Source organism: Hyalella azteca, unplaced genomic scaffold (assembly GCF_000764305.2).
Source record: "Hyalella azteca isolate HAZT.00-mixed unplaced genomic scaffold, Hazt_2.0.2 contig12310, whole genome shotgun sequence".
Lineage (NCBI taxonomy): Eukaryota > Metazoa > Arthropoda > Malacostraca > Amphipoda > Hyalellidae > Hyalella > Hyalella azteca.
In genome coordinates this window covers 1-16,827 of record NW_025942270.1, presented here as the reverse complement: position 1 = coordinate 16,827, position 16,827 = coordinate 1, and the positions used below count along the sequence as shown (strand labels likewise).

Here is a 16,827-nt window from a genome sequence, read left to right as displayed (position 1 = left end):
CTCACAGGGTTTTAAGATTTTGTATTTTATTTTATCACCAATATGGGAATTATTTCAATTGAAGGTAATTCAATGCGTTAAGTGGACATTTTTGTCCCACCCGAGGTGACAAGGGGCGAGAACATGTCCCATACTGCACTCAAGGAAATAAATGGGACAGTGTCCACATGGCGATGCACTTTTTGCCCATGTGTGGATCATCCTGACCTGGTTTGGCTCAACCAATGGGCGTACCAGTGCTACGTGCAAAAAGCGATTTCGGACAAAATGACCCATCATTTTTTCTGGTAGTGGCATAGGGGGCCGGGGGCACGCCATATCCCCTGAACGTGATGATTTCCCAGGCTTATTTAAAAATTATCTCGGACAAATATCCATAAATTCAGCTTAAGTTCTTCCAAAGCAGGAAAATTTTAATGAAAATGAGTAAATTAATAATTTTCAAATATCCATCAATTCAGCTTAAGTTCTTCCAAAGTAGGAAAATTTTAATGGAAAATGAGTAAAAATTTCTTAATTTAACTGAGCTTTAGCGTAAACTCGAGAAGAATTTATCAGAAATAAGGAAGTAGCCAAGGAAATTATCAACGTTCCCCCCGCGGTGTGGCCATAGAGAAACGAGTTTAAAATGTCATTTATTACAACCAAATTATTTCTATGTAATGCCCGTGTAGTAATTTGAAACAATTCAGAATTAATTCCTTTGAAAATGAATAAATCATTACAAATTTATGTCGAAAAAAGACTAGCTGACGTTACAATGTGGCCAGTAAAACTTTACGACCTCAAAACTAGACGAAAAAAAGAAAATATTTCTAAACTATAATACACTATTTATAAAAACGTTTCCACTTACATCAGGGAATAAGTACAACATTTCCAGTACATTCCCAACAATGGACGACACAAAATGATACCACATGAGACGATGAATATGAAATTTAAAACAATTTTCATCGTTAATGAAAGTCAATAACATCCCCAATATGGCATGAACAACAAAAAGACTACAAATGCAACAGTTTGTACAGTGGTAATGCCTTCATATGAAAAGACGTATTGAAACCTACAAACAACATTTGAGATAGCAACAAAGACAACTTATCCTTTTAATTGACTAAACTTCATGTCGGTGGACACGTTTATTCCATTGAGCCTTAAACACTTACACTATCAATAACGCCATACATGTTGTTGCGAATGCCTATTGTATCAGGAAAATTTTGATGTGACCAAATGTTGGGCAAATGTGATTCGTAAACTTATTAACTAACTTTATAAAGTTCAAAATTTTCTAATAATTTTCAAATGATGTCATGAGATGATGAAATTTATACAAGATTAGGGGCATTGAGCTATCTAGAAGAAGAGAGGCATTTGTCTTGAAGCTGCATACATAATATTACCTTTTTAATCAAAGCAATGTTTGGCAACAGTTTAGCAATTAAGACTCATTTTTGATCCATGACTTGTCATCGCATTAGTTCAGCCAGCGTTCCGTTCTTATAGAGCACCAAAACTAAAAATCCATTCGCCATTACACTCATACCAAGAATGAAAGCAATCCATGGATTCCGCAGCGTGGCGCTGCCATTTGTGAAGATAATACCTCCTTGTTGATCAAGGTTGTTGACGCGTAAAGTTTTCCCGCTGATGAGACTCAGATTATCGTCACTAATGTCGTGTTGGCTGAGACGACTCAAGGCCCGCATGGTGTTCATGTCATCAGCAGGGGATCCAGTTCTCCAGTCTTGGTATGGAGTCATGACTCCTGAAGCAGCGCTCGAGAAAATAGAAGGTCCTACAGTAGCAGAGCTCATCGAGTGAGTATCACTCAAGGGATAGCTGGGGATGGATGAAAGGCGAGCAGCATGCCTGCGTCTCACAGTACCATTGGTGGATGCATGAGATAGGAATTCGGTGTTTTGGGAGCTTTGTGATGACGTCTCACATGCTTCGAAATTCCAGGTAAATGTGGGTTCCGATGCGACCGAAATGCGGTCAGTGTCTTTAAAAGCATTGGCATTCAATGCAGCGCCATGAGCCTCCGCGGATGCATGACTACCGCTTCCATGAGATACAAAACCCGAACTTTGACTTGAAGGCCGCGACGGCGGGACAGGATCAACATTGTTGACAATAACCGGACAGTTGACTGGCGGTTGCCATTGCTTCACAGGCGATCGCTTGTTCTTACTAGGACTTCCCCAATAACCACCAGCAACCCAAGATGCTTGGGCAATGCTGCTAGTGTTATGGGAGAGGCGAGCTTGCTGGGAGCGCAATACCATGCCACTTCTGTTGGGACCTCCACCAAGAACAGGGTTACGAGAAGCGAATGAATTGTCATGGTTTTGACCAGAACCCAGGCTAAGACCTTGCAGAGATGTGTTGAGGTTATCTCCTAAAGCACTTGGTTTCAGGGCAAATTTTGGCTGGGCCAGACTAGAACTTTGATTGAGCGTAGTTCCGGGATTGCATGACAGAGAAGCATAATTCAATGGCTTCTCAGCGGGAATATTAAGGAAAGGGTTATGGGTTTGAGATGAAAAGATGGATGGAGAGAAAGTGTTGTTTGTGGAGACTCTGGCGGCAATGAGAGGCGTGGGATGTAGGGATGCAGGCAACCTGCTGGAGGTGAGCGATGCTGGAGAAGTAGGTGGCGGAGAAGCGACCAGAGGATTACCGAGAACTTCTTGGGAAGTGTTCATGCTATTCTCCGTCAGTTGGCTATCATCTTGAGAACTGAAATACAGTCAGTCAAATAAATACCTATCCAAAATCAAAATAAAAGTGAACATGCAACATCCAAGCAATATAAAACATATAAACAAACGTGCAAAGGAAATTATCACAAATTTATTGCGATAAAATAACCTCACAATAAAAAATTATGCATACAAATTGAAATAACTTGAACAATAATTTACAAATTTGTCCCCATGTTACAATCGATTAAACTTTAAAGCATTTGTTTTAAAGTTGAAAGTATTTTTTCATCAGTACAGAATTGCCTTAGCTAGTCAGATCTGAGATACGTTAGTATATGGCATGAAGCGCTTACTGCACTGCAGCTCTATGAGCCAATACCAGCATTTGTTGCTGTCTGAAAACAAGCTCATATCATATCAAAGTCTGGGACTGCACTATTAAAACTTGCCAAGTACACTAGGCTGCCGATTTTGCGCCTGTGATTGGCGAGTTCAGCTTGAAAAGTCGCCAGTGATTGGTGGACGGAGTTACAAAATACTGAATATTTTGATAGTACGACCCCTGAAGAATAATTACCTCGTCTGTGATTGGTTGATAGTTTAGTTTGAAAAGCCTTCATCAATTAGCTGATGGAATATATGCCTATTTTAATAGTAAAGCTCAACGTCAGAACTATCTTCACCTGTCGAGAACTCGGCATCTGGATGATGTCCTCCGCAAGAACTGAGGAGGCAGAGGTGCCGGTGGGCGGTAGAATCCAGCAGCCACAGCCAACACACAGGCGCCATAAACAATTACCTATTGAATAATTTTCTTGTAATGTATAATATATGTAATATTTATGCAGTGCACAATGTATTTCTAAAAAGCAAATGAGCAAGCAAAACAAGTAAAGGCACACTTTTGAAGGCATACCGGTATAAAAAAATATATACAATAAGAAATGTAACATTAATCAAGTCAAGTAGAGTATTCAATCAAGATGTAATTAGCATGCATTATTTAATCACCTTGAGGAAGACGAGCTGTTGCGTGGAGATGAGCTCAGTGAGCACAGTAAACTGCTGCCAGGAGGCAACAGAGAGAGACAGCGCCAGCATCACGCATGCGACAGCGTCACAGCTCTGCAAAAACCAACCATTATTATTAATGCCTCATTACATTAATTATTATCATTATTATTATTATAATCATTATTGTAACAAAAACAACATTGAAAGATGAAAATTTCCCGAAATTTTAACCCAAAAACACAAAGCAAAATAACTGTGTGGTTATACTAACTAATGAGACTGAAAAACATCAGAAGAAAAATGATCGCACTATAACAAATTTGTTTGTTGCGTGCTAGCACAATTTGAACTGTCCTTGTTATTTATAGTCGACAATGACACAAGCAGTGCACCTATCAATGCTGAACAATTTTTCATCTGTTGTGATTTGGAGGTAAGAAAACTTGCAATAAAAGGAATATAAATTTAACACCAATTTTAGATATTGAATTGCTCGGTAATATGGGATTTTGTTATCTGATGTTGAACTAAAATGAACATATTTACGTTAAACAATTAAATCGAGAAGAAAACGATTTAAATGAAAGAGTGTTTAAAATGAAATGCATGTATGTTTTAGAAAGGCAAAAAATTCAAGTTCAAATCAATTAATGTTGTTGATACTTCAAGTGGAAAATATATATACTATTTGAATTTCAAGTTCTAACTCGTACAATAAATGTAGCCAAATAATAAGCCACTAATTAAGAGGACACGAATCACAACTGCAAGAAGTTACATGAATGTGTGACGCAAACACAAGAAAAAATAGCACAATATCTTCAAATCAAGTATTGATTTCAACAAGCAACTCTTACCAAAACCCCATGGTTGTTGGTACATAGTAGATGTAATCAATCCATTGAAACTTATGGATTTAACAATAATACCTACTTAACAATACAGAATATATGATATCTAACCCTGAGATGCTGCTTGCCGGCAAGGGCTACAGCTGCGAGCTGCAAGGCAAGCAGGAGCAGAGCGGCGCCCGCTTCATGGCCACGCAGGGAGTGCCCCCAGTCACTGCCAGCCGTCAGCACGTATGACATCTGAAACTACACTCAATTCTAAGTCAATACGATAAAAATGGTTATTCACTGAATTATTATTCATAACACTGAATTATTATTCATAACACTGAATTATTATTCATATACATATTCTGATGAGTTTTGTTTGTGACATCAGTAACTCAACATTCAGTGATACAAAGTGCTTTAAATTCAAATATATAGGGTAGGTATATTCTAACATATAATATAGGTAATATATACGTACGTAATATATAGGTATATTTAATGAAAACAAATTTATTGTAGTTCAAGCAGGAGCAGAGCAGCGCTTGCTTCATGGCCACGCAGGGAGTGCCCCCAGTCACCGCCAGCCGTTAGCACGTATGACATCTGGAATGACACTCAATTCTGAGTCAATACGATAAAAATTATTATTCACTATATTATTCATAACACTGAATTATTTCATATACACATTGTGATGAGTTTCAGTTGTGGCATCAGTAAGTCAACATTCAGTGATACAAAGTGCTTTAAATTTAAATATATAGGGTAGGTATATTCTAATATATAGGTATATATAGGTAATATATAGGTATATATAATGAAAACAAATTTATTGCGGTCACCTGAAGTATATAGAATCTAGATTAAAGATTGATTCTCTCCATTAAAGATTAATTCCATGACAAAAACAGTGGTACTAATCAAAGATCATAAATAACACCATGGTAAATGGATGCCTATCCATGTATAATAAGAGAGGTACACAATTAATATGGGCATAAAATTTCCTTTGAAATATATCATTTTTAATTCAAGTCGAAAATTATATACCTTGATGCCATAAAAATAGTGAAATGATAGGCAACCCACCAGATCCAGAGGAGCATCCTGTTCAACACTTGCATCAGATGAATTTATTAAGGATTCAACATTGTGGTTTTTGGGCTGTGAGGATGTATCATTTGTCAGGTCACTTGATAAATGAACAATGCTGCTCAACTCAAAGAGCAGAAGAGATGTAGCTAGCATGAAGCACAAGGTGCGTAGCAACAAAGTGATGCAGCGCAGCGGCCAGGACATCCTACCATGCATAGGAGTCTGAAAGACAGATACAAATTATTCCCATGTCCCTCAAGTATAAAAGTTGATAAGCGACAGACCAAAAGAATATCATTCAATAAAATAAGTGTATTCAGCAATAAATTTGCCAAAATAAATTAAATTATTAGTTTCTAATCTGCCAAAATTAACCATGGTAGATACAAATCATAGGGCAGTATTAATGCAAGAAAATGCACTCAATTGAGCATTAACAGAACTTTGAGCCTTAAGGGTTCTCACCAGAAGAGCCTTCAATAGCGTAGTTGATTGCTGCATCCTCCAGTTGAGAAGCTTAGGCTTAAGCCATGTATCCTGCTCCATGAGAGCGCAGCTCAGAGTCTTGTTGCAGTGCGAACAAAGCCCTCCATAAAGCCGCTCCAGACGACGTCTGTTGTTGTAAAGTTACAAGTCATTTGCAAAATTTATTGCAAGGGATTGTGAATATTAATAATTTCGTTCAGTGGACTTGTTGTTTTGACAAACAATATGCTAGACTAAATAAAGTTAAAAAATCTGATCACTTGTTATGAAATTTAATATTAATGTAATTATCCACAAGAAGGAAAGCTCACCAAAATCTTTAAATGGGAATTACGTACATGAAAGAATTCTTGGAGGAATAATTTGAGATCAAATTTAAATAAATGAAATACCGGCATGAAATTTTGTATACATAGTACAGTATGTTCAAACTACAAAAATGCAACTATATGAAAACTAATGCTGTGGTACTGGACTCACTCATAAACATCTACTTCTTCATCAAATTTATCAGGATGAGAAGGAACAAAGTCTGCCAGTGCCTTCACTTTCATGGCTTGATAAAGGTTACATGTCTGGCATAAGCCATTGCCCAGTGACAGCCCAGGTGTGCTTGAAGGAGGTTGTTTGACTCTGGCTCGTGTGGGAGGAGAGTTGAGGGACTCGCAGTACTGGGATGGCATATCACAGTTGTAGTCTCCATCCTGTACATTTATTCAAAACACATTATATATATACATTTGTACAAAATATTCATTTGATACTACATTCAGAAGACATTATGCAAGAACATTTTTGTAGTACAAAATATTCATTATATGTGTGAGCTACGGTACTGTTCAAGCTTACATTAATATTGTAAAAGTTGATATGATTCAGATTTTCTTGATTTTTATTTTATGCATATGAGTCGTTTTTGAAGCCAAAAAACTTGCAAGGAAATGTTAGACTTGGCTATCAAAACATTCTAACACAAAACATGGAAATGGATAATAATTCACTCTGGTAAAAACATTTTTGATCAATAATAGCTATTGACTGATATACAACTTTTTAATAAGGAGCAGCTATCTGAAAAACTTACTTTGAGGTAATAGAAAGAATTGTTCATCATGAATTTTTTTTAGGTATTCAACTTGTATTCATTCAAAGTTATAAATTAAAATTTCCAGTAATTGCATAGTGGCAAAGAAGTGAGTTTTTTAGACAATTCATTAAGTTCAATTTTGAGTCCTATAAGTAGACCAGCAAAGTATCATGGATACCATCATTATCATAAACAAGATATTGATTTTACATCTTGAGTAAATGAGGAAATTATAGAAATGAATAAATTCGAAAAAAAATCTGGTTTTCCACTATTTCCAGAAAGACACCTTTAATAGCTATGTATAGCAAACAAAGCCAGGCAAAACCTGATGTCATGTCAGTTGTTTACGTTTACATATAACCTTACATCAACAAATTAATTTTAATTTTATATTTGCATAGTTTTTATAAGCCAGTAGGTGGTGCATGGCACATAATATAAATAAGCATGGCTTTCTGCATGATAAAAATAAGTTATTAAGAAGTGTATTTTTAAGTGATGACTTTTAATTGAGGCAGTGGAATACCGTAGTCATCATAATTACCTCAGTAAACCCATTGTATTGTTTACAATTGGGGCAGACAAAACTGTTTTTGGATTTGAAGGGGACTTTGGTATCAGTATTGCAGAACCAGCAGTTCACTTGCACAGGGAAGAATGGCCTGCAAAAGAATAATCATAAAAAATCAATTTTGAACAACATCATATATATATATATATACAGGGGTTGGACAAATTAAGGATGATGCACAATACTTTGATACAGTAATATTTTCTTATAAACAATCAAAATGTGACAATATTTTAATGTTTTATTGTTTATTATTGATGCTAATTAGTATTTTATGATTGCATAGATAACTTTAGCAAATTTTTGAGTCTATAAGCTAACAAATAACCTATAAATGGCAAACCTCAGACTTTCAAAAGAGGCCAAATTATTGGTCCCAATATCATGGCAGGTGCTAGCATGACAGAAACTTCCACGATGCTTGACGTTTCTAGAGGTATGTCTTAAAAGTAATGACTGCTTTTGAATGAGAAGGTAAAATGTCTTTGGCAGAGTACAGGTGTGGCCAAAAGTCAAAGTTGCCAGAGAGAAAGCAATGGTACCTAAATCAAATTGTGAGGTATAATCAAAAAACCACGGCTCTTAACATTAATGCCCATTAACATTACTTAACCCAGTTTCCATAAGGACTGTCTATTAAGAGCTGCACAGATCTGGATTCTATGGAAGTTACAATTAGAAAACCTCAGGTCTTAAATACAAATGCTTCAAATTAATTAGGAGTGGTGTAAAAACCTCCAGAATTGGTCCCCTGAGCAGTGGAAAAATGTGATTTTCTCTGACTAATAACCATTCAACTTGTTTCCCTCTGGCTAAGCTTATGTTTGGAGACAACCAAAAGAGTCATTTAATCCCAACTGCCTCCTCCCAACTGTAAAACATGGCAGGCAACCTGTGATCTGGGGTACTATTTCTTGGAAATCTGTCAGACCAATGATTTATCTTCATGGAAGAATCAAAAGCCATGAATACTTAGGAATTTGGGAGGACTAAGTTCATCTAATGGTTCAAGCACTGTTTTCAGAGGGAACACTACTTTTCAAGATGATAATGCCCCCAATCCATACAGCAGCAATTGTTTACAAAAATTGAACATTCTAACAACTTTGAGCTTCTCATTTGGCCATCACAATCACCAAGCCTGAAGCCATTTATGGTTGATTTTAGTGATGCAAGTCAGAAGTAGATTCCTACTGCCATCTTCTTTAAAAGAGAAAGTTTTACCCAAAGAATGGATTAAAATTCCTTTGGAAGCAATTTACAGTTTGTATGAATCAATGCCTTGGAAAATTGGGGCTGTAATTGCCACATACTAAAATATATTTTGAAGATTTTTCAGTCATTTCCTTCATTTTGTCTAACCCCTTTACATATGATGAACATTCATGAATCTAAATCAAAATTAATTGATCAAGTAAGTCAGTGATTCAGGGAATAAATGTATTATAAACTTTATAGTATTTCCCACATTTCAAAACATGAACGATTACAATTGTACAATGGTTAGTAATGTCATAACATGAATTCTGCAGGATTTAGAAAAATCCTTCAATAAGCTCACTTTAAATTATCTTACCTTAACTTGATATAAGCAAAAGATGACCCAGCTAAGATGCAAGATCCTCCAACAATAGGAAGCAGGTAATCCATCATATCATGAAATCTTTACAATTATAATAGAGTCTGACTTTCTTAAACTTTTAAGAAATGCAAATGAAAATATTTTTGAACTTCAATTGTCATTAAAACATTTCCAAAAAGAATTCTGAAGGGGTAAGGAAAAAATTATTCAAATGTGTTATTTCTATATTTTGGGCTAATTAGCCTATTATTATTATTATACTACAAAGCATTTATTGTGGTATATGGTTCAAATGAACTTCAAGGGAACATCACACACAAGATTAATAGCAAGCAAAAAATAGATAGACTGAAGTCTGATTAGTGAAGAGAGGATGGATAAAATGACTAAGCACTAGATTCATATGCTCCACAAAATTGATTTGTTTTCAGGTGTCAATAAAACATCTGCAACAAACAAGCTAAAGTTACAGAAGCCGGCAGCCTGTACCAGGTTTTGGCGGCATAGTGACAAACCAGAGATTTTTTATAATTGGTTCATTTTTAACCTCATTTACTCAAGATCAGGGCTGGAAAAGTCCTATTTTTGTCTGAAATATTGCAGCTCTAATATCATAAATTTTTGTTCCATTGAAAAATCGCGGTTTGCACTTTGCAAACATGTCATTTCATAAATTTCCAACTGGCGCAATCCGCATTGCTTTACCGTTCCTGCCAAAATATCTTGCAGAAAAAACATAAACATCGTAATGTAAACAAATCAACCAGGTAAACGTTTTGTTGAAGATCGCGCATAGTTGCGGTCATGTCAAAGCGGTCAGACTGCATTAACGTGTGCAGAACTACAGTAGACACAAATTAATTGTTGCCGTTTGACTGTTTAAGGGTAAAATTAGAGATTTGGGGTAACACGTGCATGGACTTTGTAAATAAATTCGCACCTCGTAAATGGCTTTTCATGGCCAAGATATGGAACTCACGGCTCGGTGAAATGGAATTACGGCTCGTAGAAATGGAATCACGGCTGGCAAATCCATAAAATCACGGCTCTCAATCTAAAAAACACCATTTGGTAGTTAGGATATTCAAAATTTCGTTCAAATCTGTTCGGTAGTTTGGAAGAAATTTTTTGATCACAGCGAATTTTGGCCTGTATCGCAAGAAGGTGATATTTCAAAAAATTTCGCAAGCTAAACGTCACCGTTAAATTCTGATGAATACATGTTCCAAGTTTTATTGAGCTGCGTTCATTAGTTTGGGTGATATTCCTTGATAACTGAATTTGGAGATTGGTCGTGAGACCGGCCACGAGTCCGGCCAATAAGTTTGCCCGAGAAGTCCTAGGTTTCTGGAGCTGAAACGGTTAAAACAGTTGAAAAACACGTTGGTTCACTAAAAGGGGTCCTATTTGTGAAATACACATTTGTGTTTAACCTTTATCTTTTAAAATTACAGCGAACTAAATTTTATAGTAAGAGGCGCATGATTTTGTATGTGTCTATGGGGGGGCGCTAGAAATTCACTAGGGAGCCAAAGGGGGCGCCAGCCTGAAAAAGTTTGGGAACCACTGCACTAGATTCATAGGTTCTACAAAATTGATTTGTCTTCAGGTGTCAATAAACACCTGCAACAATCAAGCTAAAGTTACAGAAGCCGGCAGGATTAGAATTTTCCTACTTGTTTTTGAAATCTCGCAGCTTCAATGTGACGAATTTTTTATACATTTGGAATCTTGCAGCCTGATCATGCATTTTTGTTAACAATTATACAAGAGGTAAGTCATCTGGCAGAAATCTCACAGTTCCGGAAATGGCAGGAAAGCTCTAGTCACAGGGCCTCACGGCCCTATGGTTAGAAGTTTTCCATGCTTGGAAGCTGGCAGTCTGTTTCTGGTTCTGGTGGCAGCAACCAGGAACACTTTTGCCAACAGTAGGGGTAGAAAGGTAGGGTAAATATGGTATATTCTGACACTTTGAAGACATAGCAAAAAATGAATGGCTATAAAAAAATCACCATACGCGCAACTCGAGTTCCATTTGCTTTACGTCACTCTCAAAACACCGCACTATACGCCAGCAACAATGAAACGTCACAAAATGTTGCCATATTTATTTAAAAGCCTTTAGAATGCAAACCTACCAAATCCATATATTCCGACACTGTGTGTGATTAAATTTGGCATTTTGTAAGACTAATTCCAGCCATGCTTTGAACTCTACTAATTAGTAATTCCGACACTCTTGTGTTCAAATTCCGATCGCTGTGTGAGGCTGTGAGCTGTATTGGAATACGACACAGACTGGAATTAGAACACTATTGAATATTGAACACTACTTATTTAGGTTTTTAATTAAGAGCTATTAAGCTTTTATCAAGAGCTATTAAGCTTTTAATCAAGATAATTTTAATTTTTGCACACAGCTTGGAACGCTCTGTGTGTGTCTAATTCCAAGCTGTGTTGGAATTAGTTTTTAAGTGTCTAAAACCGTCTCTTAACTTAATCATCTATTAATTTTTTTACCACTTGAAATCAGCAAATACAAGTGTACTTAAAGCCAAAGGATTCCTAATATATTCATAGACATATTTAAAAGTCTCAAACCATAATCATCATGATAATAGGTAGTACTTGGCTACTTGCCCTACTTAGTACGTTAGTAGTAAGTCCTAGTCAGATACGGTACCATTTCATTTGCAAATCATGAAAATTTGGGGAGCATGCACAAAAAATAATGTAATACTTTTTTACTATGTTTTGTTAAAATCTCGACTCTGGAGACTATTAAAACTTTTCCGATGCACGTCGCGGTTGCACTAAGGGGATGCATGCCAGAGGCCAGCATTGCCCATTGCCCAAGACCAGCATATTTTTCATCCTCCTTTCCATGCGTAAGCCTGCTAAAGGGTAGAGTAGACTAAGGGACTATATGTTAAAAGCCAAAGGTACAAATCCCCTTCATGGAAATTAACCAGCAAGCTAATGAGAAGTAAGCCACCAATACAATCGCTCTACGCCATATTTAAAACCGTACAACAGCTCTATGCCATGCCGTCTAACCTCCTCACGATTTTTGGTAAGCAACTCCCTTCGCCATACCGCTGTTGAATGTTGATACACAGCTAGCACTCCAGCCTGTCCATTTGTCGCAGCTGTTTTCCCCTGGCATAACTCTACCTCCACGCTTACCCCATCTTCCAGCATTTTTTTCACCAACTGCAGGACGGCTTTTCTTAGTTTCTGCTCACTTGAGACTTGACTGCATTACGCTATGAAAAGAGGATCTATACAAGTTGTAAACTAACTTGACCTAACCTAACCTAATTCAGATGAGCATCAAAGGTCTGCGAGAATTCCGAGAAAAGCCTCCAGTTAGCCATGCGATAATGGTGGAGAGTCAGGGTAAGTGTGGGGGGAAGAAGATGCTGGGGGATAGTAAGGCAGGGAAACAATGTCGCTGGGTTCACGTCATAGTGGCAAAGCAGAGAGTTTTTTAGACTCTCCCTCAAGTTCATTTTTGAGTCCTATATGTAGACCAGTAAAGTATCCTGGATACCAGCATTATCATACTTGAGAAATTGGTTTAAATCTTGAGTAAATGAGAAAATTAAAAATGAACTGATTCTAAAAAGCTCTGGTTTGCACTTTGCAACAGCATCTTGCATCACAAGCAACAGCATCTTGCATCAGCGTGCCCAAATGAGGGCAAATAGACGGAACACGTCCAACGTTACATCTGACGACGACTCGGAGACGGAGGACGACGAAGGCGGCGCATCAGCGTGACCGTGGACTGCGACGTCCTAAACTCATCATAAGGTCATAAGGTAAGGTTATGGTTCACGTCTTGCGGAGTAAGCAAGGTGATGATGCATTACCGTTTGGTACAGTTCACATTTGTTGCAATGCAGTGTGGTCAGCGGCCAGCGCCTCAGCGGACACTTTGGATAACAGCATGTGTAAGAAGTGATGGTATGGGTTATAAAGCATTGGAGAACAACGTATTGACCGTTAACTATGTGGAGTAGCAGATTGTGTGCTGAAGCAGTGTTGGTTTAAAGTTCGTGTGGTGAGATAGGTCAATTGACTACAGCTGCTTAGGTGCCACCGTGCCAGGATGACAATATCTATTATCTATACACTATAGCATTTAGATAGTTGATGTTGGCTCCAGGGCTGATTTGAGCGTTAATTTGCTGGTCTACGGCTGCGCACCCGCACTAAGTAGGTAGTATACTGGTAGTAAGTGTTTGCCTTTGTCAGTTTGTGGAGGCACTTTGGTCTTTAGTTTAGGTAGGTACGACGTACGAGTTGCGGAACAATTAATTGAGAATGTAAAGTGGTAAACAAAATTAAGTTTCTGAAAAAAAAACTGGAGTGCGTGGCGTCAGTCGGTCACAATTTTTGTTGGAAATTAAATTTTAGCAGGTAAACCAAACAACACAATATAATAAAAATACAATACACTACAGTATACAGGCACAATAATAGCGCACACATGAGCACGAGCAACGATATACAAATCTAAAAACTGCTGCGCGATTATTACCCTAATGCTAAAATAATTGTACCCTATGTAAAGACTGCGAAATTGTCGTATTGCCCAGCGTACAGATGTTTAGACTTCATGTGAATAGGAGCAACGGTTTGGTTTAAAATGACGTACTTAATAGGTTACTTGCTAGTCTGTCTATGAAATTAAATTAGCGTAGAAAATCAGTTCAAAACTAAGCAACGGCTAAAACCGAACGTCAATTACTTTCCACTATATAATAAAATCTACTTGGTGACAATATGACTGTAATTTTGAAGGGATTTTACTGCAATTAGCTGTCCGTCATCATCGATGAAAAGTGTTGCCTATACTCGGGCTATTCATTTCCGATGTCTGAAATTTGAACAATGAAGCTCTCTTAAATAAATCTTTGACTTTACCTCAACATATTCACGTTCGTGCCCTGATGGCGTCAGGCTGCAATATATTATTTTTTTAGTGAAGAAAAGTGTCACCGACGTGAAAGCGTGCCCAAAATCGTCACCAATGGCTTGAGAAAAGGCTTCACATCATTACTTTTACTTTGAAAGCGCTCATATAATTAGATAGTGTTGCTTTAGTTGCAACTTGCCTGATCCTACGCCATTCTAATGAAGTGTACCTAATTGATGTAGTGGCACCTCGATTATGAGCCTCTACCATTTAATTTGAAATTGATGTAATGGCAACCGCTCTTGATCATTCGCCACATGCACACACGGGTTACATTTAGAAGCACTTTGTGCAAATCGACACGTTCAGCGACGCCCACGTGATTGAAATATAATTCCTGCATTTCTGACACCATCCTGCTTTTTTTAATAGGAGAAATTGCAAATTAATTAGACTGCAATTTTATTTGCTAGATTGAATTTTTCAGCAGTTGTAACAAGGACGGTCAATGCATTCTGCAAATTTGAACACAATCGCGCAAATGAGATCATCATTGTTTTCAGAGTTGCAACATCACCCTAGTCTAGTTCGTAACGTTTGATGATGATTGTACTTCTAAGAACATTCTAATCATCAAGTACAAATGTCATGAGCGAGTTTAAATACCATTCTAATCCATGAGATACTTTAAGGTGAATCATTTAATTCTAATCTTGATTGACAGGAGAAAAAAAGTCATATGTTGAAAATACCATTATGATCTAAAACATAACGGGAGAGGAATAAGCTCTCTCAACACGAGGCCGACAACGCACATCACGTGTCTGCGAGCACGTAGAACTAACTCCATTCAACGCGGGATACAAACAATTTCACGGACGCTACGAGACTCGAATGCAGACAGGAGGTACTAAAATAATTACGTTAAATATTTCATTAAATAAAAAAGAACCGACACTCCACAGCCCGACAAGAGCTTGATCACAACATTCAGAAGCCTAAATCTTATATACATACATGCTAAATTGAAACGGTACTCTAGCGTCAATAGTGGGAAAATTTAGAGAATGGCTAACAAATACATCGAGAACGCAAAATTCTTTTAAAACAAGTAAGAAACAACAAGATTCACAACGCGATGTGAATCAAACACAATTTTACAAATTGAATAAATGTCACGGTCTCTAACTTTGAACTGAATAAAAGTATGGGCAAACATGTTTATAGTATTTACAAACATTAAAAATGCAAAGAAAGAAAACTAGTCCCCTTCCAGAAAAATTTTAACGTCAAAAGAAGGTGAGCAGATGAAGCCATTAAGTAAACAGAGTTTGAATATTGTTCATCTTAATATCATATAACATAATAGGCCTCAACTGACCATGTGATTTTGTGAACAGCTCTATTCATATCTTTCTATTATAAGAACTGAGATAGGAAATCTTAAAGGAGAGAGTCACACTAATTGATCACGCCAGTAATGAACGAAAATGTTTAAATTAAATGCGAGCTTTTCAGAGCTAATCAACGTCAATGTATTCTAATAATCATACATTTCTTGCTTTGAATCATACTTGCTCAAAACTCTGACCACATACGATTTAGATGAACGTCTCATCTAGGAAAATAAACAAAACTAAAGGGAATGCTACACGACCAATACATGCCACCAATTCATTAAATTGCATGGGTGTCATTCCATCACACAAACTGAAGATCAGGTGTGACTGTCGCCCATTCACTCACAGATATTCTCTAAGAAAGCAGAAAAATCACCAACTGTTTCTCGGAACTCGGAAGCAACAACACAAACAATTTACGAGCGGAACGCAAAACGTCACTGATGTGAAGTAAACTAATGGTGAAGGTGTAGCTGTGCACCAGTTAGCTTAGATCTTCCTGAGTCTAGCAGACGATTGCTTGGGCGCTGATCTGACGGAGGTTGTGATGGCGGACTTCTTGGAGGGTTCAGATACAGATCTCTCGCTTTGATTGCTTTTCCGTGTTTTTGTGGCTGAGCCGTTGCGGGTCATAAGAGATTGCCCTGAAAAGTGCAACTTCAAATAAGATACTTAACAGATTTGAATAAGAATAGAAAATGTAATAATGAAAACTAATGAGAGAAAAGTATATCATGGGTCTGGTTTCCTTCCCTCAACAAAAACCAATAACTTACTCTTGAGTTCAGCCTTGAGATGTTCGGGCAGCCAGTCGTAGTCAACGCCGTCAGCAGAGTCAGTGCCCAGTTCAACGCCAGAATTTTGGCTCGACTGCTTCTTGGCGCTGCCCTTCTTGCCTCCACTGGCGCTGAACGAGCTCAGCAGCGTGTGACCTGCTCACCAATAATCAATCATTGAGAGAAGCAGGGGATCACAAACAACGTTTGAAGAAAAATCAACATCGGTACCTAAAATAACCAATTTGAGAAGAAACAGAGAAACAATTCACCATTTACCAAATATTATCCTGAGCTGGTCACAGATTAAAATATACGTAATTCATATTTCGAGTT

The 16,827-nt window shown here is 37.4% G+C and overlaps 2 protein-coding genes across 3 annotated transcripts; both read right to left on the bottom strand.

Moving 5' to 3' along the window:
* Window positions 1–720: 720 nt before the first annotated feature.
* LOC108672481 (transmembrane protein 201-like) lies at window positions 721–9,569 on the bottom strand. Of its 2 annotated transcripts, none has more exons than XM_018160151.2 (9): window positions 9,386–9,569; window positions 7,783–7,900; window positions 6,629–6,852; window positions 6,128–6,275; window positions 5,657–5,884; window positions 4,688–4,822; window positions 3,723–3,836; window positions 3,395–3,510; window positions 721–2,745 (listed from the first exon to the last, which is right to left on the bottom strand). In XM_018160151.2, the coding sequence occupies exons 1-9, from the start codon at window positions 9,460–9,462 to the stop codon at window positions 1,473–1,475; spliced, it is 2,433 nt and encodes an 810-aa protein (XP_018015640.1). In that variant the 5' UTR covers window positions 9,463–9,569; the 3' UTR covers window positions 721–1,472. The 2 variants fall into 2 exon arrangements, with proteins under 2 accessions (XP_018015640.1, XP_047739181.1); XM_047883225.1 differs by having other exon boundaries at window positions 4,688–4,816.
* A 5,488-nt stretch (window positions 9,570–15,057) lies between these two features.
* On the bottom strand, window positions 15,058–16,647 carry LOC108672479 (the record flags this gene model as incomplete). The annotated part of the gene is made up of 2 exons (XM_018160149.2): window positions 15,058–16,359; window positions 16,492–16,647. Coding segments are annotated over 2 exons (311 nt in total), but the record flags the coding sequence as incomplete, so codon positions are not given.
* Between the last annotated feature and the right edge of the window lie 180 nt (window positions 16,648–16,827).

Bases quoted from the DNA above. Each gene is read 5' to 3' on its own strand.
- LOC108672481 (XM_018160151.2), bottom strand. From the start codon at position 9,462: ATGATGGATTACCTGCTTCCTATTGTTGGAGGATCTTGCATCTTAGCT. The intron at 7,901-9,385 runs GTAAGATAATTT...ATTCTTTTGCAG, and splicing joins TTTGCTTATATCAAGTTAAG to GCCATTCTTCCCTGTGCAAG. The intron at 5,885-6,127 runs GTGAGAACCCTT...TCTGTCTTTCAG, and splicing joins CGCTATTGAAGGCTCTTCTG to ACTCCTATGCATGGTAGGAT.